The sequence below is a fragment of the Hyperolius riggenbachi genome, chromosome 4 (assembly GCF_040937935.1).
Source record: "Hyperolius riggenbachi isolate aHypRig1 chromosome 4, aHypRig1.pri, whole genome shotgun sequence".
Lineage (NCBI taxonomy): Eukaryota > Metazoa > Chordata > Amphibia > Anura > Hyperoliidae > Hyperolius > Hyperolius riggenbachi.
The window spans coordinates 154,791,314-154,816,309 of record NC_090649.1 but is presented as its reverse complement, the minus strand read 5'-3'; the positions used below and the strand labels follow the sequence as shown (position 1 = coordinate 154,816,309).

The 24,996-nt window shown below is 42.7% G+C and overlaps 1 protein-coding gene across 3 annotated transcripts in view; it reads right to left on the bottom strand.

The window, feature by feature from the left end:
• TSC22D2 (TSC22 domain family member 2) overlaps positions 1–24,996 on the bottom strand; it is a 73,778-nt gene that overhangs the window by 4,646 nt on the left and 44,136 nt on the right. For 2 of the 3 annotated variants that reach the window (XM_068280802.1, XM_068280803.1), the window contains one exon: positions 8,178–8,229. In XM_068280802.1, coding sequence (XP_068136903.1) covers positions 8,178–8,229 — 52 coding nt within the window. Of the gene's footprint in view, positions 1–8,177; positions 8,230–24,996 lie in introns of those variants that run through there. The other variant, XR_011031376.1, reaches the window with a different exon arrangement.

Here is a 24,996-nt window from a genome sequence, read left to right as displayed (position 1 = left end):
GATTTCAGCCTGAAACCGATCACAATCTGTTGAGCTACTCCTGCCACCTGTCCCCCCCCCCCCCCCCCCCCGTATACATTACCTGATGCTGGCTCCCGGGCATCTTCTCCACGCTGCACGGCTCTGTTCCGGCTCCATCCCGGCACTTCCTGTGTCACTCCGTGACCAGGAAGTTCAAATAGAGCGCCCTGTTCTATTGCAAAAAAAAGTCACTCAAAGAGGTACTACTTCCAGACAGCCGGTCACGTGGGACGTAGCTCCGCCCTTGGAGCAGCATCCCACATGACCAGCTGTCGGGTAGTACGCAGGAGGCTGGATCTGAGGCGGCATGCACATGAGCAGGACCCGGGACTGCTACTTCGTTACATGTACAATGTCTTTTGAACTACGCCTTTTGCGAGTGCAACCTTTTTATATATTTTATTAAACGTTTTTACGCTATGAGAATCTAGTTGTATAGCCTTTGTGATCTTCCCTCATTGAAGTGGCTTATCACTGATGGTCTGTTCGAACGCCGGGTTGTACACCCCCATATGCTTCTGAACCCCATCTCATGATTTGTGGAGGTTATAGAGGGTGAGTGTGGATCTACTGGGGGGCACCAGCACATAAAGCTATTTATGGGAAGTGGAATTTTGCACACAGGAGCGGTGACGGACAATTGCTTTGAAGCAGATTACGCTATGAGTTTTCCTTTCCCTTACATGTGACATGTTGGCCAAATATTAAGGGCCCGTTTCCACTGTTGCGAAGAGATTTCGCCGGCATCCCGACGCTTGTAAAAACGCATGCGGATGAGTTTCCGCATGCGTTTTTACCCGCGATTTCGCATGGCAGGGTGCCATGCGAAATTAACCATGACTCTGCCAAGGCAAAATAACATTGAAAAAGGTGCGAAATCGCACGCGAATCGCGGGTAAAAACGCATGTAAAAAACGCATGCGTTTTTCCTATTAAATGCATTAGCGGCGATTCGCATGGATTCCCGACGCAGGCGAATTCTGTGGGTCCCGTCGTGCAGATTTGGCCCGCCGCCAAATCGCTCCCGCACGCCGCACATATGGAAACAGCCCCGGCCACTTCAATGTACCAAGCGAATCCGCATGTCGGTGCCGCATGCGGATTCGCTATGGTGTAAACGAGCCCTAAGAGACTGCTTCAAGTTGTGGGGGAACTCTACGGTGGTTCTGCTTTTGTGGACTTACCTGGATTATCTTCCTATTGGTGACGTTTATCTTTCTCAATTCAGCATTGTGCCCAGACTCTTCCCTTGAGTGAAGCAAATTATCTGCCTCACATCAAAGGCATACAAACCTAGTTGCTAGAGGGCAACCACCCAATGCGAGTAATTTCCTATCCTCTCACAGAGGGGTGAATTATTAAGGCCGAATCTACACGGTACGATTCTTTGTGCAATTCGATTACGATTCTATTTACGATCCGATTAAATCCGACATGTCCGATCAGGAATCAATTCGATTCAGTTCGATTTGCCATTGCAGAACAATGGCAAATTGAATTGAATCCCGATCGGACATGTCAGATTTAATCGGATCGTAAATAGAATCGTAATCGAATCGCACAAAGAATCGTATCGTGTAGATTGGGCTTAAGTCTTGCAAGATTTATGATTTTCCCTGCTCTGTCTTATGAGGCGTTTAACATTAGAAATAATTTAGAGCTGATGCAGGATTATGCAGTATGTATTGCAGCCATTGGTTTCATTGCTGGATAGATTTCCCCTCAATTCCCATCATGGTAATGCCAAATCTCATATGTAAGTTAAAGTGAACCTCCGGACTAAAAATCGACTCAGCAGCACTGAAAAGGCCTGGTGTTTCTTTAACAGTTTCACAGCATCAGAACTTTGTTTCTCTTATGCGCCTGCACAGTAGAACGGATCGATAGGACTCGGCTATTCCTGCCTTAGTCCGAACGAAGAGCCACTACTGCACCTGATCGCGGTAGGTAAATATTGGCTGTGCAGGCACTCCGCTTTTCGGGATTTGTTGAGGGATCTGGATCAACAGTGATATATGAGGGAGCAGGCTGGTGTTGTACTTTGTTCTCTGGTTGAACTCTATGGAAATATGGCCTCGATTCATCATTCTCTTTGAGATAACTTTTTCCAGTTTGTTAAATTACCGAATTCGAAGTTTAGCGATTTCTAGTTGTATTCATCAAGGTTTTTCCTCATTCGGTGTGAATTCGATAACAATTCGGTAACCATTCGGTAACGTGTCGATATTTCCATTTTACAGTGGTACTTTAACACAAGGCCATAAGATTCCCATGGAATTGTGGGTAAAAGGCAGTCCTTTGAGCACTACGTAGCAACATTCTGAATAGGGCTTTACACCTGGACCAGGATTCTGAAAGTGGTTGGGACAATCCCACAATTTGATAGGAGCCTTTTCTAAAAAATTAGCAAATTAGTTAACCCTGACACTGCCTGTGTTCTCTTACAAGATGATTCAAGAGAAATGCAGATGTGTTATAGCAAATAAATCTATTCTCTTACAAATTTATATGGTTGCAGACCTTATTCTTGCCCTTCTGCGCCTTTGAATCACTCTCAGCTGATACATAACCACTTCAAATGGCTCCATCTTCTCTGTCAGCAATGATCTGACAGGAATAACGACAGAGCAGTGAAGGAGATAACTAATCCTAAATGTAACGCTAAACCACGCCCACTTTCTTTTTCATGAATTGCACTTTATTCCGTTTTAGCGAATCGTTACCGAATCGTTACCGAATGTTCGCTAACAGCTGTAGATAACTGATGAATCCTGAAATGAAGTTAACAAATTCGGTATTTTACCAAACTGTTAACAAATTTGCTAAGTGTTGATGAATCGAGGCCATTGGCCTCGATTCATCAACACTTAGCAAATTTGTTAACAGTTTGGTAAAATACCGAATTTGTTAACTTCATTTCAGGATTCATCAAAGTTATCTACAGCTGTTAGCGAACATTCGGTAACGATTCGCTAAAACGGAATAAAGTGCAATTCATGAAAAAGAAAGTGGGCGTGGTTTAGCGTTACATTTAGGATTAGTTATCTCCTTCACTGCTCTGTCGTTATTCCTGTCAGATCATTGCTGACAGAGAAGATGGAGCCATTTGAAGTGGTTATGTATCAGCTGAGAGTGATTCAAAGGCACAGAAGGGCAAGAATAAGGTCTGCAACCATATAAATTTGTAAGAGAATAGATTTATTTGCTATAACACGACATCTGCATTTCTCTTGAATCATCTTGTAAGAGAACACAGGCAGTGTCAGGGTTAACTAATTTGCTAAGTTTTTAGAAAAGGCTCCTATCAAATTGTGGGATTGTCCCAACCACTTTCAGAATCCTGGTCCAGGTGTAAAGCCCTATTCAGAATGTTGCTACGTAGTGCTCAAAGGACTGCCTTTTACCCACAATTCCATGGGAATCTTATGGCCTTGTGTTAAAGTACCACTGTAAAATGGAAATATCGACACGTTACCGAATGGTTACCGAATTGTTATCGAATTCACACCGAATGAGGAAAAACCTTGATGAATACAACTAGAAATCGCTAAACTTCGAATTCGGTAATTTAACAAACTGGAAAAAGTTATCTCAAAGAGAATGATGAATCGAGGCCATAGTCTCTAAGTCACAGGCTTTTTTTAGCTCTAAATGGCACAATGGCTTCAATTCATCAAGCATTACCGCATTCGGTAATGCTGAAAACAGCTGACTTTACGGAGCACTTAGTAAAATGTTAATTCATCAAAGCAGTTACCGCATGAGAAGCAGACATTCCTGTGCAGAGAGATAAATTACCGACTTGTTAAGTGATTACCTTAACACATGTCAGTAAAATGTCAGCAAATGTTAACTCATCAAGCTCACAGCATTCGATAACATGCGGTGCGGTGTTTATCTCCAGCTCTCCCCTGTCGATAAGGAGCTTGGAATGCCTTCTCAGTGTGTGACAGGACCATAGAAACCTCCCCTGTCCCCTGCAAGTGCTGCTGATAGGTTGGCCAGGCTTCTCGGGTGGAACAGACCCCCCCAGGCAGCCAGGGGAGAGAAAAGAATTCAAGTTATTTTCCAGGCACCCTTCTTTTCTAGGCACCCTTCGGTAGTGTAACCCCTTGAGTGCCTGTTTAAATATGCAGGGATGCAAGTGGGAGCTCGTGGCAAAATGACCTAAGCAGGGAATGTGTAATGTTTCTCAGCAGTACATCTAAGCTGTGGCAAGTAAATAGAAACTTAAAGAGAACCCGAGGTGGGTTTGAAGAATATTATCTGCATACAGAGGCTGGATCTGCCTATACAGCCCAGCCTCTGTTGCTATCCCAAACCCCCCTAAGGTCCCCTTGCACTCTGCAATCCCTCATAAATCACAGCCACACTTTTGACAAACAGCTTGTCAGAGCTGGCTGTGTTTATCTCTATAGTGTCAGTCTGCTGCACTCCCCGCCTTCTGCAGAACTCCGGTCCCCGTCTGCATCCCTTCCCTCCCTGCTGATTGGAGGGAAGGGACGGGGGCAGGGACCGGAGCTATGCAGGAGGTGGGGGAGCAGCTGAGACTGACACTACAGATGTAAACACAGCCTCACAGCACTGCTATGATTTATGAGGGATTGCAGAGTGCAGGGGGACCTTAGTGGGGTTTGGGATAGCAACAGAGGCTGGGCTGTATAGGCAGATCCAGCCTCTGTATGCAGATAACATTCTTTAAACACACCTCGGGTTCTCTTTAAGACTAATGAGACAGATTCAGCAAGAGCAGAGGCAGCACAACAAATATAAAAGGCACATGTATAGGGATGTTGGTGCTGCCTCTTTCCTATTGTAATGCCCTCACTGCACGGACCTCTTTGGTAACTTACCGAACAACTACCACGTGTGAAAATATTGATGAATTAGCACAGTGAAGTGTAAAATACCGAATGCGGTATTTTAAGGACTGGGATTTTGTTATCGAACACCCTTTGATGAATTTAAGCCAATGCATGTATGCCATGAATATCAGCACAAATTATTCAATGGACATGTGGGAGGACATTATTCCATTATTTCTCAACAATTATGCTGACTGCTGTGGGTGAACCCTGAGGTAATGCATGACTGTGACATAATCAGGTGAGGCATAGAGATAATGAGTATAGACTCCCTTTACAGCTTTGATGATATGCAAGGTTTATCCGGTGATAGCTGCACTGACAACTCACACAGACATTTACTTCCCTTTCTTAGCTCTTTTGTGGGCAGTAGAACATCCGGTACTTGATGAAAAAGTGAGCAATGCACTGACTACAGATAATGACAAGGAACAATGAAATAAACTACTAGCACACAAAGCAGAATAAGTAGTGTGATCCAGGACATGAACACATTTACATAAATAAACATAATGTTTTTTTTTTAATTGACAGATAAACCAAATTACAGGAAGAATATTTGAGTTAAATAGTACCAAAACAGGCAACTAAATCAAAAGGTTTGAAGGCCTCACAAGGAAAGGTTAGATACACTAGGCCTATTTAATTTGGGAAAAGAGATTACTTAGTGGCAATCTACGTCCCTAATATAAAACGCATGTAATGGCAATATAGAAGCTTGGTCAATAAGCCTTTTATCCCTAGTCTATACAAGAAACAAGGGAGCATAAACTATGCATGAAGGAGATTATGCAGCCAGTTAGGGTTCTTCACGGTAAAAAATGTGGGATATCTTACCACAGGAAGTAGTTATGACAAATGCTATATCTGCATCTAAAAGGGGATTGGATAGTTTCCAAAACCAGCAAGTATTCAGTGAGCTGGACAACTTGACAAGAGACAGTTCTTAAACTGAACTAGGCTGTGCTCCTTTTTTTCTGTTCAAGTAGGAACCTCAGAAAAACATTTACACCAGCGTATCAAAATAGCAGTGTAGGGCCTGTCTCCACTCATCAGTTTGTCTGTGCATTTTCTGCACAGGGAAATGGCAACTAATGTTAATCAATGGGCTAGTTCACACATTTTTTTTCACATGCAGAAATACAATTGACAGCAATGCATTTATGAAGTCCATTCTGCCTAAGTACACAAGTACACGTGGGCAATGCAAAACTATCAGACAACTCATGCAGAAAAAGTGGAGATGCAATACTCGATCATAAGCATGTCATTACTCAATGACAGAAGAGTTCAGTCTGCAGCCTAATCTGAGGATCATACCATTGGCAACAGTGTGGCACAGACACATACCACTACCCAACTGACCTTTTTTTGTGAAGGCACATCGGTAGGCTTGCTAGTAGGATTGGAACTATATATACACACACACACACACTTTATTGCAGGTACCCTTTATAGTACAGGGGGGGCTAAATCTTCGAGATGGACCCCTAATCTGCATGGGAATAAGCACCATTCAGTTCCTGTGTAATGCAACCATAATGGTGGTATTTGTAGTTTGTCAGTGGTTGACAGTACAATTGCAGAGATTTAGAAAGCTATGTAATGTCTGGCTGCCACTAATCGGGTGCGCAGGTCAGGTGTCATTTAGCAAACATTTGCACCTGCTTGCACGTGGCCAGCAGCTACATGGGAGGAGGTTACAAGTCATGGATGCACAGCTGTCAACTGTCCCTGTGAAAGTGCCCTGAAGAGGTTGAAACTTTATGCATGCATCTTTAAGTTGGATAACCATAGGACTTTGAAGAAGCAATACTTCTATATAGATAAACCTATATCACATTTTATAGTCTAGCATATAGAAATGTTGAGAATTCTGCTCCTGATGCAAATAAAGCTATATACACACACAAGCTAGATGAAGCTTGCCTGAATCGGCTGATAATGACCGGCTCTGCTGTGAAACCAGCACATATATCAGCTCCGACCACCCTTGGCTGGCAATCAGCCTGGTGGATCGCTTCAGCTGATAGCACAGTTCTCCCCATTACCCAGCTCCTGCATGAGGTCACTCCTGTGCCGCTCTTTTTCAACCAGAACTTTCCTGGCTTTTGGAGATTTATTTATTTATTTTTTTATGCAAACCATGTAAGGACACCTTGTATAACCATTCAGTGACTGTTGTATGATCTGGATAATAACGACTGTTGGATTTGGCAAGCCGATTACGCTTTTCTCCTGAGACAGTCGTGCGGCAGGTCTCCATTAGAAGTATCACAGGAAATTACACTAGTCAATTAAGTATGTCAGTTCTATGAATCATACTTGAAACTGTCTGAAGATGCCTTAACCACTTCCTGCAAAATGAAGAGCCCATTTGCACTAAAAGATGCACAAATAGGAGATTTATAAAGTCAATTCTGCCCAAGTACACGTGGGCTGCGGGGACACGCGTTCATTTATACCCCACAGCTCATGACATGAAGTGGTTAAGGCATCAATCCCACTAGCAGAATGTCTACACTGTATATGTACTATTATACAATGTACAAAATGAAGGGCGAATTTGCCTACACTGTACTGTGTGCTTGTGTATAAATCTTTAGAATCAGGATTACTGAGCCAATGCTGATCCCTATGAGGAACAGTTCCAGCTCCATGCTGAGATACATATCCTTCAGCTACAGCCAAGCCGCACATACTGTTGCTATGGGTAGTGCAGGAAGTACTACTCACCCCCACTGTGTACCCATACTGTGCCTCACACCGTGGATTAAAAAGGTACCGCACTTTGCTACTACAGTGCCTCTTTTCACGCACAATTGTATGTTTCTGAGAGCATGTTTTGGCATGGAGCACTCAATCCGGTGAACCCAGAGTCTTCTTACCCTCATCTAGTGCCAGTCTTTCTCTTCTTTATACTGCAGGAAGTACTACGGTGTAAAGCATTATGGAGCCCCTTCCAGAAAACATGTGCATGAGAGAGACTTTCTTGGCCAAGATGTTCCCGAATGGCCACTTGTTGGTGCAAGAAAAACCAAACCCAAATATGGGATGCATATTAAACCCCCCCTCTAAAAACCCATATGTACGAATTATATAAAACTGCACAAATTAGCGAAAGAAAAATTAGATTCAGAATAAGCTTCCAATTCTTGAATTGCAAAAAAAAAAAACAGGGAAAATGGATCAGGAGGCATTGGAAAACTGATTTTATCTATCATGTACATGCTATGGAAATGAATGAGACCACTTTCATATTAAGGGAAATTTATTTTAAACTTTACTTACCATTGCCTGCTCAATCTTGTTGTCAATGGCTACAACATTTGCACTTGATGAACTGTTAAAGAAAGAACAAATATTTAATCAAGATGAGTTAATCACAAGGTTGTAAAGATTTGCATAATCCCATAGCTACAGAGCAAGTCTTATGCTAAATATGTTGAGAAACAAAATGTTATAATACAAAACACAACCTAAGGAAACAAAACATTTAAAAAAATACCTCCGCTTTAAATAAACCAATGATCTAAATTTCAACAAAGGATAATCGAATAGACACACCCCAGCTTGGCCATTGGCAGCACTGTTGAAATGTCATTTAAATAGAACCTTTCCAGCAAAACCTTTTAGGTAATGTCACATGGCATGCCACACTTCAAATTACATTAAAAAAAAAAAAATGTACAAGAAGGTCGCAAAGTTATCTCGAATGCAGCAGGAATCGAGCCACCATCTCCAGATGAAGAAAGAGTGGCCAAAGTTACCCCAACAGAGAAAACTCATCACGGAAATTTAAGAACCCAAACATTTAAGACTCGTCTAAATTGCACAATGTCCCTTTTAAATGATTCCACCACTGGTAAAAACAAATAAAAAAGGAAATCATCACCAGATCACCTCCAAGATATATTGTCTCAGGGATACCCTCAAGTGCGGTTGTGAAAAGCAACCTCTGCCACTATTACATGAAGGGGCAAGGAGAGTTCTCTCACCTCATGGCCAAAGTGATTTTATATATTCCCAGAGGTACTTCAGCTTCCAACTAAGCCCTCTCCCAGGCCATTTTACAGAGTGGATGATAGTGTACCAGACACATGTAGAGTGGATCTGTGCCTCGTACACAAAGTCAATGTTCACTGAATACAGGTTTGTCTGGTGTAATACCACAATGGGCCTTGGCAACCCACATGATAAATGACAGACAGCGGATATGTTGCACATTCTATAATAAGGCACTCTTCTGCTCAACAGACAAAGCAAACATCTCAATGGACCAACAAAGCTGGTCCAATACATAAAAGTACTTTACCCACTCTGGCTGCGTCCATCATAGTGTGGACTGACCATAATTAGAGGGGTACCTATTGGCTGAGTTTTCAATTACAGTGGAACTTTGCAAAGCATTTAACAAATACCCTCTAGTTACATTAGTGAATATCTATTTTCCCTCGCTTAGACCATAACTTTATAGCCCAAGTTCAAGCACACTGTATTTTGCATGCATTTATTTGGACGTTGCAGAGAAAAGGCTCACATTAAAGAGAACCCGAGCTGGGTTTGAACAATGATCTGCATAGTGAGGCTGGATCTGCCTCTACAGGGGGTTTGGAATACCAAAAGAGGCTGGGCTGTATAGGCAGATCCAGCCTCTGTATTCAGATCACATTCTTCAAACCCAGCTCGGGTTCTCTTTAACCATGGCCTTTATAGAGGAATGTGGATATGTAAAATGTATCAAAAAGGTTAGATCTACAAATGTAGATCTAAAAAAAAAACAAAAAACAAACAAACAAAAAAAAAAACCACAACACTTGAGTTGCTTGTGCGTAGTATAACTAAATCTACCAGCTTATCAAATGCATCACATCTTTCTCAGCGAGTTCTGGTACACCCAAGGAACTGACTATTTACAGGCCACACACACACACACACACACACACACACACACACACACACATTTATACAGCATTTTTCTAAAGCGATGATTTATAGAAAACACACAACATGAATGCATATACACTGTATAGAAGCCAATCTGGATTACGCTTCCTAGATAGTGCTCAAGGAAAAGAATGGGTTACAACGTTTATTTTCCCCTGCAAAACCCTTTACCCCTTCCACACTTGCTAGATTCTGTTGCGATTCTTCTACAATTGCATAGCAATAGTCCCGAAACACTGCACTGCATGTTGCCGCTGTGGTGAGACCATACATCGGGGCATACAGTATAATGCAAGTATGCCTCGCTGTCAATTTAAATGTGCTCATCACACTGTTAGGGTCCGTTCTCACCTGAGCAGGAATCGCGCGATTCCCGCTCACGGCAAACCGCTAGCGGTTTATCAAAAAAACGCTACACAATGTAGCGAGTGGAAGTGCTCTCACTGCTGCGGTTGCGGTTAGCGCTAACCACAACCGTGCTGCATGCAGCGGTTTGCCGGCGACGAGCGTTCCGCGATCGTGGTTAGCGTGCAAAGCACGCTAATCACGATCGCTACAAAACCACAGCAGTGTCTAGTGATTTTTCAGCGTTATTCACGGGAAAAATCACTCCTTGCAAAACGCCAGCAGTAATTGCGATTCTAAGTGTGAACGGGCCCTGAATGCACTGCATGCAGTATGTTGTATGCAAATCATACTGCAAAATGGCTTAGGAAAGGTTATTTGCCTGCTATGAGGTTCTCACCCTTCTCAGGTCTTGGAATAGCTTCTCTGCGGTGTGTGGCAGACAACATCCAGTGGCCACTGATTGGCTGGTAATCCTGCTTGAGCCCTTGTCAGCTGCTTACTACAGCTTGTTACTGTGGGCTGGAGACGGCTGTGCATACACTCTGCCCCACACTTCTGAATCTTTCGCAGCCACCAGCAGCGCCTGCTCTGTGGGACAGAGTCAGGGATAAGCGAGGCTGCCATGCTGCTTCCAGCTCTGCCTGTTGCAGGAGCGCTGTAGCGTGATTGCAGGGCGAGTGCTGTATTTTGATTGGCGCGGTCACTGGACCACCAATAGCATCTTGGGCGGGCTCAACAAAGCTTGCATGTCGGGCTGAGCGCTGTATTGTGATTGGCGCTGCCCTGCGCCAATAACTGGAGGCCGACAGCACCTCAGGCGGGCCCAGCGTCTATTTTGCTATTGGCCAGGAGGAGGATGGAGGGCACCAGGCTAGAGGTGGATCATGGCTGGCGCCTATGGACTAGGAGGGGGACTTTGGAGTGTCGCCGGCTATATAAGGGCTTCCCTGCACATTACACTGGCATACATTCGGACTATAAGACGCAGGGACTTATTCACCTTTCCACCATCTCCATAGGCTTTACTTTAAAGCCCATCTCTGGACAACACATTAATAGGAACCAGAGGTGAAAATTAGCTATACCTCCCCAGGAAAGTTCCCTCCAAGTTCTCCGTATTCTGCTTCCAGGTCCCTTGACCTCAGTTCCGGCAGAACAATCTGTGTGGAGTGTTTCTTTCCAGTGATGTCCATCCATCCCTGCTCCTTACAGACCATGCCCTGCTGAGCATAGTGACCCTGTCAAAGCCACAGGGAGTAGAGGGATTTCAGCATTACCAGATTCTGAGGCAGGGTAGAGATTAGCAGTTTTGTACCTTATGGTACCACCTATATTTTCATAGGCTCACCTTGCTTTTATTTTCAGTTCAGGTTATCATTAGTTATTTTCATATAAGTTCTTTAAAGATCTTTAAAGCACAGTCTCGCTAAACAGAGGTGTTAAGATCTTCATTTATAACACAGGAATACCCAGCTATCCAAGATAAGAATAGCCTAGCAAAGGTGATCAGGGTTCCGCAGCAGTGGCCTAGATACAGGTGACTTATCTGCAACATCTCATCTTGTGTAACTAACTATACACGCACACACCTATAAACATATGCTGTACTTTTCCTCTGGCCCAGTTAGTCACATGTACTCAATACCTCCTCGTGGCTTAAAGAAAAAAAACTGCTCCACAAAATACTCCGCTGGTTGTCATAATTTCATTCTGTAAAAACACTGGTAGCTTTTCTAATCAGTAATGTAAGCAATGCTGTCTATATCAGAATGGGAGTAAACAAAACGTATCGCTTGCTGTGGGCAAAAAACTCCATTGATAGTCTATTTTTGTATAACTGCTTAGACATTGGCCTCAATTCACTAAGATCATGCTGGAGATAATAAGGCAAGAGAAAACTTACCTCCACATAAGAGTTATCTCTTCATTCCTTAAGTTACCTCCTCTGTAGTTAAGTTACCTCTAAGTTACCTCCTCTGTAGTTAAGTTACCTCCTCTGTAGTTAAGTTACCTCCTCTGTAGTTATTTTCACATGCAGTTAATAAACAGCCTGTCTAACTCTGGAGTTATTTTAAGGATTGAAGAGTTAACTTAAAGACAGAAGGGTTAACTTTAGGTTTGCCTGGGGTAAAATGTTTCCTGAATACTACATGCCTTATCACCATGGTAACAACTCTAGAAGAGTTATTAAAGACAGGAGATAAGCTTAGTGAATTGAGGCGAATGTCTTCAAGTATAGCCATCCAAAAATCTAATTTTTGCCATAACGCCACTCTGACAGCACAGAGCAGTGTGCAAAACCGTGTAAACTATCTCTTCATATCGGTAGCTCTGATACCACACAGCACTATTGCGCAGGTGCAGAATGCTCCTGGCTGTGGAAGCGGCACGTAGCCAGACTGCTCTGACTGGCTGAATTACCTAGACTCCTAGCAGAAGATCCAGGTGGTGGAGGTGGACAGCGAGGGACTGATTAGCCTGAAGGGGGCTGGAGGAAGCCCCAGGTATGTATAACACTTCTTTTCATCAGTCTCAGGTACTCTTTAATTTGTAGTCACCAAACCAAATTTTAACATATCAAATTATTTGATTTCATGAGCAAAGAGTGCATACATTTGCATAAACCAGCAACAATGCAGATTTCCATCTCATTGACCATCTCTATTAGTGACACGGCTACACATCAGGCTTTATTCTTACAGCATAGACGTCATTTAGTATATATAAGAGATTCCTGTGTACACATCATATATACTGTACAGTCACAATCAGATATGTATATCTGACTTTAAAAATACGGGGACTGCTTTATTGAAGCAGCACAAGTAACTCAGTTTGATTGGTTTATTTCATTTTTGTGGACTGAGCACAGCTATTACTGTGTGTGTGTGTATATATGTATATGTATATATATATATATATATATATATATATATATATATATATATATATATATATATATATATATATATATATATATATATATATATATATATATATATATATATATATATATATATATATATATATATATATATATATATATATATATATATATATATATATATACACACACACATATATACATATATACATATATATACACATATACACACACACACACACACACACACACACACATTTTTAATGACTTATCTGAGAAATAGAACATTTTATCATTTTCTACTTTAATTACAGTTACAAATTCATTAGGAGTCGGAGTACTTTTTCCCCGACTCAGACTCCAGGCACCCAAAATTGCTCCGACTCCACAGCCCTGCTAATAAGGTCTACGACAATCTTTCCATTGGTGCCCTTATAAGCAAGGCACCCCTCAGGCTGTAGTAGTCTGTCCTTCCCCCTCATATATACGGAATGAGTAGGTGTACCATGTACTGCTTTCACAAAGCTTGTACAGTTTCACTCCGTACCGAGCTCGTTTGCTGGGGATGTACTGTTTTATGCTCAGCCTCCCTTTATAGGGCATTAGGGATTCATCAACTGCGATCTCCTGCTCAGGTACATAAATCTCACTGAATTTTGCATTCAGATGGTCCAGAAGTGGCCTTATTTTAACCTCCCTGGCGTTCTATTAAAGATCGCCAGGGAGCAGCGCAGCGCTATTTTTTCATTTTTTTTTCTTCAATCATGTAGCTAGCCTAGCGCTAGCTACATGATGCCCCCCTCCCTTCCGCATCCCTCCCACCCCTCCGATTGCCGCCGGCGCTGTAAGCCATAAGGAAATCCCGTTCTGAAACCAGGATTTCCTTTAGGGCTTCCCCCGTCGCCATGGCGACGCACGCCGTGACGTCATCGACGTCGTGACGTCACAGGGAGACCCGATCCACCCCTCAGCACTGCCTGGCACTTGGCCAGGCAGCGCACGGGGTCTCGCCTGGGGGGCCCTGCATCGCAGCGGGGGATCGGCGGCGATCAGGTGAGACACGCAGCAAGCAAAGTGCTTGCTGCGTGTTTAAAAAAAAATATTCAAATCGGCCCAGCGGGGCCTGAGCGGCGACCTCCGGCGGTAATGGACGTATTAAGTCGTCCATACCGCTAAGGAGGTTAAAAAAGCGGTCTTGAGATGGATCTTCACGACTGAGGTCTTCCACATTATTGCATTTTGTACCTTCGTATTGTCATTTTCCCCGAATCCTGAGGAGACTGGTGGAGTGGATGTTTGCTCCAATACATGCTGAGCTGTGGTCTCCATACTAGGCCCATATTAATAGTTAGGCCCAGAAAAATTGAGCTCAGCCAAATCAGTTGGTGTCCATTTTGTGGCATAAACTGACTTTGGTTTGTCAGCAATATATTGTGCAGCATATATGTTCGTCTGCTCCACTATGTCATTCATCTTAAAAGTGATCTGATTGGCTCTGTGAACATTAGTTCACATGTACCAATCAGTACAATGTGTGTGATCATGTGACTTTTTTGTTAATTACTACTTTACTTTTTTTTTTTTACATTATTTACATGTAATGAATGATTGCAGCAGCAATCACTCATTACACAGGTCATCAGATTGGTTCATGTGAAGTTCACATGACCAATCAGTTCACTAGCTGTGGGCACGCGCGATCGCCGCCAATACTTATTTTAACACCTGCCTGTGCCCCGCCCGCCCCCCAACATGTAATGAATGATTGCTGCAGCAGCAATCGTTCATTACACAGGTCATCAGATCAGTTCATGTGAACTGAAGTTCACATAACTGATCTGTATACGCGCCGTGCGCACGGGGCTAGCAGTGTTTCAAATGCAGGACGTAGGTTCTATGTCATGGAACAAAGAGCAGCATTCAATTGTGACGTAGAATCTACGTCCTGAAACCTAAAAAGGTTAATTAGAGCTCTACTGGTTGGTTTGCGTCTAAAGATCATAATGTCACGTTGAAATATACAGCAATAGGTAATATCATTAAGGCCCCACAATGTTTCCACACCAATGTAGAAGTTACTGTGCAGTACTATTGAGGCTCATATTTACATTTATGACTTCAGTCTCTTACACTGGTAGGTTTCTTAAATTCTGTATCTATTAAAATCTTATACAGCAGATCACTGTACAGAGCCTATCTATACCGCCTTTTCTTTCCAAGGCTAAAGTGCTAAAAAGCTATACTAAAGAATATGCACATGTGCGGCCATGCTTTCTAGACTCAGGCAGTCACTGCAAATCTGGTTTCTGTTTTCTGACAGGTTAGATTCATAGAAGGGGCATGTGAATTAACTCAAATGTGTACAATGTTTACTGTTCTTTAATGAAGCATTCAAATGCCATTACACAGAAATTATATCAGTAAACACAAGTTATTTTGTTGCCCCTTATGTAATGTTTATGCCATGCAATAGTGTGTTCAACTGATGTACTCACAGAATAACCAGGGTTACCACTAGTATAATACAAAACAACCAAACGTCTGTTGGATTCTTCATTTCAAAAGAAGAGTTGCTTTTAGAAAAATAATAAATTCAAATTTACTCCCGCCCATCACTTTGTACAAAAAAAAAAAGGGACATAAGAGCAGCAGCATGTGAAAAAGCAGGCTTCTAGTCTTTGGAAAACTGCTTTTCACAAGGAGTGTTAGGGCCAGGTTCACACTGACGGCTCTCGGCAAATTGTTTTGCTCAAACGTTTTTCTGCTACCTTCCAGAAAGTGTTTGACAGCAAATGCAATTGACATGCAGCGCCTGAGGAATCTCGATAAACTGCGGTGCTGGATCAAGCAATGGTAATGCTGTGACATGGATGCTCCCATTCATCTCAATTACGACACAGCGTATACCCTGGTGGGGACAATCGCCAGCAGTCTGTCTGAACCAATCAAAGCATAGCTCTTCCTGCAGCTCTAAGTATGCAACGTAATAGATTGGTACACCCGTTTTGAGCCAAGGCAGCTCAAAATACCGTTGAAAACAGGTTTTGTGAACAAAAGTAACCCGCAAATTGTTCTGCATCAACAGGATTATGTAGTTCTTGCATGCAAACTTATGCAGCATGAACCAATCAGATTCTAGCTTGACAGAATTAGAAACCGCAAGTTTTCTAGCAGCATACATTTGCATGCAAGATCTACATAATCCTTTATCAACTCAGAACAGTTTGCATCTCACTGACAATCCCTAAAAATGGTCAGGCTATCCAGATTGCAAAGAGGTGATCAAAAGGTTTCTTAGAACATCACAGCCTGAAGCTCTGAAAATCTATGCTAAAGGATACAGATGGCGAATGGGGTCCTGAGTCAATGAGATGCAAATAATTCTATCTAGCATGCAAACTGTACACAGCATTGAATTGGCTAATCAAAACTGACAGGAAGTTAAGTGGACTGGACCAAATTCAGGCTGCATGCAAATGGCAATACATCGGAATGCAAGCCAGAATTATTAGCATCTGATAAACCCTAACCCTGAATGGATAGTTCTCCAATAATCCGGAATCCAGTAGAAATGTCTAACAAAAAAAAACAAAAAAAACACCTAAGCATTGAACTTAAAGTACATTGGATTGTGCCCTGGGTACACACCACTATCACAAGTCCTCAGATGTAATAAAGATCAAGCTACTTTCATCTCTGTGATTGAATGATGAGTAGTGGATGTCCGGTTAATCATTAATAGTCACATAATGAGGTAATGCCTTCTTGAGCAAGTTTCTTTTCATAGACTTCTTGCTCAACTTGCTACACCTAATAATTCCATTATATCTACACTTCTGGGAGGGATGGGGAGACTCCATTTTCTTCTTTATTGCACATTTACAGCTCTGTAAATATGCCGAAGGAAACTACATCAAGAGCTGGCATTATAAAAAAAATAAAGACACACATACTCTGCTACTAGTACAAACAAAAATTCAGTTAAAGGGATACTGTAGGGGGGTCGGGGGAAAATGAGCTGAACTTACCCGGGGCTTCTAATGGTCCCCCGCAGACATCCTGTGTCGGCGCAGCCACTCACCGATGCTCCGGCCCCACCTCCAGTTCACTTCTGGAATTTCTGACTTTAGAGTCAGAAAACCACTGCGCCTGCGTTGCCGTGTCCTAGCTCCCACCGATGTCACCAGGAGTGTATACCAGAAGCCCAGTATGGTCTGTGTCTGTGCAGTATGCTCCTGGTGCCATCAGCGGGATCGAGGACACGGCAACGCAGGCGCAGTGGTTTTCTGACTTTAAAGTCAGAAATTCCAGAAGTGAACTGGAGGTGGGGCCGGAGCATCGGTGAGTGGCTGCGCCAACACAGGATGTCTGCGGGGGACCATTAGAAGCCCCGGGTAAGTTCAGCTCATTTTCCCCCGACCCCCCCTACAGTATCCCTTTAAAACCCTTCTAGTTCAACCTCTAATTTTCAATGCACAGAATAAGTTTTAAAAGCTCTATTTTTTGCATTAGTCATTTTTTCTGTATGTATATTTGAAATACCTGCCTGTCAGTTTTTAGCTACCGAAAGAGTGGAAGTTTCTCATCTCACACAGAGCCATCACCTGACCTCACTCACTTCTTCCAATTGCCTGAGAGATCAACTCTGGCCAGCACTGCAGCTTCTTCCTGGTCATTGTCACTTTCCCCTTCTTACCTTTTTAAAAAAAATATTCCGGGGAGGGACAGGGGAATAACTACAGATCATGGTGCCCCAGCAAATATTGGCGTATTTTAGTGTGCTGAATAACCACAGTCCACGTTATGTTAAGGGGAACCTAAACTGAGAATATGGATTTTTCCTTTTAAAATAATACCAGTTGCCTGACTCTCCTGCTGATCCTATATCTCTAATACTTTCAGCCACAGCCCCTTAACAAGCATGCAGATACTGTGCTCTGACTGAAGTCAGACTGGATTAGCTGCATGCTTGTTTCAGGTGTGTGATTCAGCCACTACTGCAAACAAAGATCAGCAGGACTGCCAGACAACGGGTATTGTTTTAAAGGAAAGATCCGTATACCTTTCAGTTTAGGTTCCCTTTAAGCACTATCCCTCCCTTTCACTTTGTCTTCTCGGAGGCAAAACGGCAGAGCCCCCCATCCCCCCCCCCCACAGGTGAATATAGGACATGTCAGGTTACTGACTGGCTCTCCAGAGTGTGGGAAGAAGCCCGTATTTGCAGTAAAGGACCAGCAACGCGAGTCATGCAACCACACTATTGCGAAGTGTTAAGGGATAATAGGAGGGAGGGAGTGAGTGAGTGTAAATGAGTTGCAATTGGTTTTTATATTAGCTTCAATAGTACAAATAATAGAAATGATTTTTAAACAAGAAATACTTAAGTCTGCAAATGCAGTTAAAAAGGTTGTGCACAGTGCAGCAACTTGAACAGCAGTGTTACCATTCCCACAAAGCACACCATAGCATGCACTAACACCTTTTAAATATTGCCTTGCCCGACTTATAAAAAAGTCAGTCAACTGTTATACCGAATACTTGTTGCACTCTCCGCCAGGGTTTCGTTTCTAAACCAGCAGTGAAAGCCACATGAAAATTATTCACAGGTTCTCTAAACAGTTGTGTGAGCAGAGAGCTAAACAGATGCTTACTATTCTCTAGTCCAGTGTTTCTCAACATTACACTATGTACCCTTTATCCCAGAATATCCTATTGTGTAGAAATGTTTGGCGTTTTTCCACGATTTTTATGAAAGTGAATGGGAGCAATTTTTAAAAATGCAAATCAATCACAAAACATTCAGAAAAGTGTTTCTAGTGTGAATGGGCCCTTACAAGCTGTTTTAATAAATTGGACTGACAAGCAGAGTTACACCCTGAACCCATCACAAGTAATACACCAAGAGCTCTAGCCGAGTCTAAAGTTCTGTACAGATGCTAGATTCAAGTCAGCTAAGGTGGACAATAATGACCGCCTCTGCCAAATATCCAGCATGTGCACAGCAGCCCCTGACCACCGCCCAGCCAACAATGCACAAGGTGGATCAACTTGGCCGAGTCATGGCCAATAGCATTCTCATCGCTCACCCCGCGACATCACATTGGTGCTGCTAACTTAGTATACCTTATACAACATTTTAGGTAAGGACCTACAAAAGTTTTGTACAAATGGGTACACAAGTAACCAGACAATTTAAATCTATCCACATAATTCAATATCTGGTGCTTTAATTGACAATTTCTTCCTCTAAAGCACAGTTCCCCAACCCTGTCCTCAAGGCCCACCAACAGTACATGTTTTGTAGGAAACCACACAATCACAGGTGGGGTAATTAGTGTTGCAACAGAGCTGATCACCTACCTGTGTCAATTTCCACAAAACATGCACTGTTGGTGGGCCTTGAGGACAGGGTTGGGGAACACGGCTAAAGCATCCTTAGGAATGAAGACACTTGCAAATGCCATGGTTCACGATTGTATCCTTGCATTTAACAAAAGTGCATTAGTGAGCAATTTTATTACCAGCAATCACCCACACATTTCTGCAGCTCCGCAGCATCATAAGGACAGTTAAACTCCTGTTACAAGAAAGCTTACAAAAGCTAACATTAGTAAAGTGCTTTTTTCCTGGAGCACTCACTACACAAGGAGCCGAGCAGAGCTCATTCAGTCATGCCTGTATACTGTGTGTGCACACCCCAATCTGCTATTGTTTGCTAAAGTCTAGGGTAAATTACTTGAGGAGGCTGGTTAACCTTCCAGTGTGTCTTGGCAATGTAGGATGATGCCTATGTATACAGGTGAAAACATACAAGCCTCATGGACACAGTTGCCCACGCTGGAAATTGAACCTGGGACTCCCCTGCTGCAAGGTAAGAGAGTCATAGCTACACTGCACATCCTCCACAAACCTACAAAAAAATAAAGAAATGGCCTCTCCTATACTAAGGGTATACAGCCCTACTTCCAGCCTATGTACTAGAATAGCATTTACCACTTTTTATAGAAAACAGTGTTAGAAAACAAACTCCCTTTCGTGTATATCTTCAAGTACACCTTGATACATATATTAGTTAAGATACTTTTTTTTTTTTTAAGTATTTCATTAATGCCAAATTCTTCTCAAAATCTTACCAGGTTTGATTTATTGTGACAAGTTCATGTACTCCCACAACACAAGTCCCAACACTTTGAGAACCTGTGTAATAGACAAACTAGCAGTGCACCGTGGAAATGTTCATCCAATAGCAGTAGTGAAATGTGACCGCAGTGGTAATCAGTTAACACAAACTCAATCACATCAGAAAAGAACATTAACAATTTCATCACTTTATTCAGTAAAGGCATTTAATAAAATTTATCTTGAGAAAACTATAAAAAGAAAGCTCACTCACCAGCATGGTCTCACACGAGAAAGAGGGCGCGAGAATGAGGAGTTCATGTAAGAACGTCTGCACGCCATTTTATCCTTCACATTTAGTGAGCCTTCCTATTTTAAAAGGAAAAACCCAGGAGCTAAGCAGTGCTTTCCAACCTTCTCCTGTGCTGGGACAGAGTTGTATAAACCGATGCAAGGAGCTGATGTGTCACCAGAAGAATTGCAGCTGGGCTTTAAAGCTTTATCAACAATGGGTGTGTTATTACCTGCCATGCCATTTGATAAATGATCCAGCACAATGGGAGGAGAGAGAATATGTCAACAAGTGATTAGTCAGTTTACTTTTTTTAAGCCATTCACCAAGGTCTAGTCATCCTAATTTAATTATATTAACTTAATCAAGAGTACTTTGCAGAATTGTGAATAGCTCAGAAAATATAATCAGTCACAATTCTGTTCTAGGGGCTGGGGGAGCTAGTGGTCTTAGTACGAAAAATTCAGCTTCCCAAAACATTTCCCCACATTTCAGGCTATTTAAAAAAAAAAAAAAAAAAAAAAAAAGTACTTAGTTTACAGGCAGAAAATCAAATTTTTTTTGCCAACTGCTTAGTGCCCCGGCAATGCCAGAGATCTCCTGTATCACCCCCCCCCCAATCAAATACTGACTATCAAAATACTGTTTTGGACAGAAAACCAAACCTTGGTGCTAGTCTACTTCTGTTCACGTACTTATAGCATGCGAATAGGAAATATGCGAGGCGACAATAGTACCATTACACCTAAATACATTTTAATAAAAATACCCACACTTGCATTTAAAATTAACGCCTTCCCTCCCACGCTCTCCCATAGTACCCAAATAAAAAAAAATAAAAAAATAACACATAAAAACCCAAACTAGTTACCTTAGGAATTGAAATTTTTTTTTAATATGCATGTCAAGAGGGTATATTACTTTTGTTAATTTATGGTTTTGTAATTAGTGATGGCCGCAAAAAACTGAAAAAAATGCACCTTTATTTCCAAATAAAATATTGGCGCCATACATTGTACTAGTGAAATATTCTAAACGTTGCAATAACCAGCAAATGGGCAAATAAAATTAGTGGGTTTTATCCACAGTAGAAAGTTTTGTTTTTAAAACTATAATGGCACAAACTGAGAAAATTCTACATTTCGCACTTGTGGGGTCAGTGGCCTGGATGTCTGATGCCTACATAGGACACAGCAGCATAAAAAGCAGTTACCGCTTCTTTAACCTGCTGGGCGGTCTGGACGAGCTCAGCTCGTCCAGTACCGCCGGAGCCTGCCGCTCAGGCCCTGCTGGGCCGATTTGGCTCAAATAAAAAAGCAGCACACGCAGCCGGCACTTTGCCAGCTGCGTGTGCTGCCTGATCGCCGCCGCTCTGCGGCGATCCGCCGCGAGCAGCGGCGAAAGAGGGTCCCCCCAGCCGCCTGAGCCCAGCGTAGCCGGAACAAAAAGTTCCGGCCAGCGCTAAGGGCTGGATCGGAGGCGGCTGACGTCAGGACGTCGGCTGACGTCGATGACGTCACTCCGCTCGTCGCTATGGCGACGATGTAAGCAAAACAAGGAAGGCTGCTCATTGCGGCCTTCCTTGTTTATTCTGGGCGCCGGAGGCGATCGGAAGAACGCCTCCGGAGCGCCCTCTAGTGGGCTTTCATGCAGCCAACTTTCAGTTGGCTGCATGAAATAGTTTATAAAAAAAAAAAAACCCTCCCGCAGCCTCCCTGGCGATCTTAATAGAACGCCAGGCAGGTTGACAGTGGGCTGGCTGGGGTTGCAGGGCGCGGTGCCGGGGCTGCGGGCAGTATGTGCAGGTGGAGCTGGAGGGAGCCTCAGGTGTGTATGGGTCTTTTGTAGTAACTCGTCCCTGGTACACTTTACGTACGGGGTTGTCAGTAGGGATGAGCTCACAAGTAGTGAACTACTCTAGTTCGTGATTAAAATGAGGCTTAATTGCCTCAGCTGTGCAGCTGGGAGAGAGGGGGTTACTTACCCATGAGGCCGCTGTCTATGCATTCAAACGTCTTGCACGCGTCCTATTGGACACATTCAAAGACTCACTGCATGCACTTCCTCCTTCAAGCCGGGAGGAGGAAGTGCACGGTAGCAAGTCTTGCGACGCGTCCAGTTAAGACACGTGCAAAACGTTTGAACTGCATAGAAGACCGCGGCCTCATGGGTAAGTAACCCCCTCTCTCCTAGCTGCACAACTGAGGCAATTAAGCCTCATTTTAATCACAAATTCGGGTAGCTCACTATTTGTGAACTCATTCCTGGTTGTCTGTTAGAAGGAAGAAGGGCTATGGTTGCTTGCTGGGTTATGGTAATCTCAATATTCACCACCCGATGGGTCCTGCTACATCACCTTATCACCTTTACGATAAGCAATAAGAGACCCCTTGGCGACGAACGTTAAGCGAATCCCCTTCCTGCTCATGATGTCGCGGTGCACAACGGCACGTGGTCAACAGGGGTGGTGGGTGTAGCCGGTCGGGTGTTTTGCGCAGGGTCTTTGGGGATGTGGGTTGCTGTGGCAGTAGGTGCGCATTGCTGGACGACATTCGCGTGGTTGTACACATGTCCACACAGCGGGGGCGCAGAGACAGCCTTTCGTCCGAGTGGTCACCAGCCGTCAGATGAACTATCGGGAGAGTCGTGTGGTGGGTACGGGTTTTTTATTTTTCTCATCTATAATTTTCTGTTTTCTTCTATTGAGCATTAATCTCAAGGTTTTGTGGCAGAGAATGCAGGAAAGTAAGGTTGAGTATGGAGAAGAGCAGGGTGGAGGGATGATCTCTTCCCGCTTTTCTGTCCTTCCCTGTATATTTTTAAGGAGATAGGAGTGTCCTTCTCCTATATATCTTTATAGAGAGTCTCCCTAGAACTAAGAGGAATAGAAAAGATGAATAAAGATAAAGGAACAAACGATGATGCAAATGACACCCAACAAAAGAGCATGGTGATGAAGCCAAGTTTTAAAGTTAGACATTGTACGCAGAGTTTGGAAAAAACAAAAAAAAACAAACCCTCAGTCACCGCAGCACACCCAATCTATCATGTTCAACCAAGATTTTCCAGCATGGCAGATTGATGCGTTTGACCGATTTCATCGTTGCAGTGCCAATACACACACAAAAATCACTAGATGTATGGCCAAGTTAACTCTAATGCTGGGTACACACCATGCGATTTCCCGCTCGATCAGTGAGATAGATTTCCAACATGCTCGATCAGGTTTCAATCAATACAGCCGTCAATTTTGCATGTTAAGTATGCAAGATCGACAGCTGTATTGATCGCAACCCAATCAAACATATCGGAAATAATCGATCCCGCGGATCGATCGGGAAATCGCATCGTGTGTACCCAGCATTAGGATTATACAGCTATATATATCCCATATTTAGGCAGCAGTCACCACTGTGCAAGCAGCAGCCACCAATTAGAAGCTACCACCATACCAGCAGTAATAGCAGCCACCACTATGTCAGCACCAGTAATAGCCACTCACCAGCAGCAGCCACTCCACTTTGCCAGTAACAGTCACTCCCCAGCAGCAGCAGGCACTATGCCAGCAGCAAGAGAAGACACTCATTAGCAGCTGCCACTGTACCAGCAACAGTGCGTCATGGAGATCTTAAAGGGGCACTACAGTGAAAAACTAAAATCTAAAATATGTACAAATATATACAAATAAGGACATTTTTTCTAAAGTAAAATGAGCCATAAATTAGTTTTCTCCTATGTTGCTGTCACTTACAGTAAGTAGTACAAATCTGTGATTCAGTAAGATAGTCCCTAAAAAGATTTAAAGAGGAACTACAGTGAAAATACTACAATAAAAAAAGTGCTTCATTTTTACAATAATTATGTATAAATGATTTAGTCAGTGTTTGCACATTGTAAAATCTTTCCTCTCCCTGATTTATATTCTGACATTTATTACATGGTGACATTTTTACTGTGGGAACTTACAAAATTGCTAAAAAAAAATGGTGCTTTGAAATCAGACGAGACCAAAAATTTGTAAATAGAAAAGGTATATACCTGTACAAATGAATAATAATTTCACATGCACCATGTCAACAATAAACATTTAATATCACAAAAGAAGGGTTGACTCTTGGGTGCATGTGAAAAAATAGAAAAATCTTTATTATATCTCTACAGTTATCAAAAGTCTAAAAGCCAGTAAAACAGAAGTAAGATTGATCTTATATGCTGATATCAATGTAATTAAACCAACCGACCACTTAAGAGGCAATAAGGGGCTGCAGTCCCCTATGCCAAATAAATACAGTTCTATCTGGACCTGTTAGAAGGTGAAATGTTCCACAGCACTTGCATGGTAAAGTGCAAAAAGGAAAAACATGAAGCCAGAGGGAGTCCAAATATAATCCCATATGTAGGAAGCAATATAATGCAAGGGAATAGGAAGACAATGGGCACAGAATCCACTAGTAGATTTCAACAGGAAAAGCCAAAATCTTCCCAGTCAGGACCAAGCGTATAAAGGTAGATGTTTACAC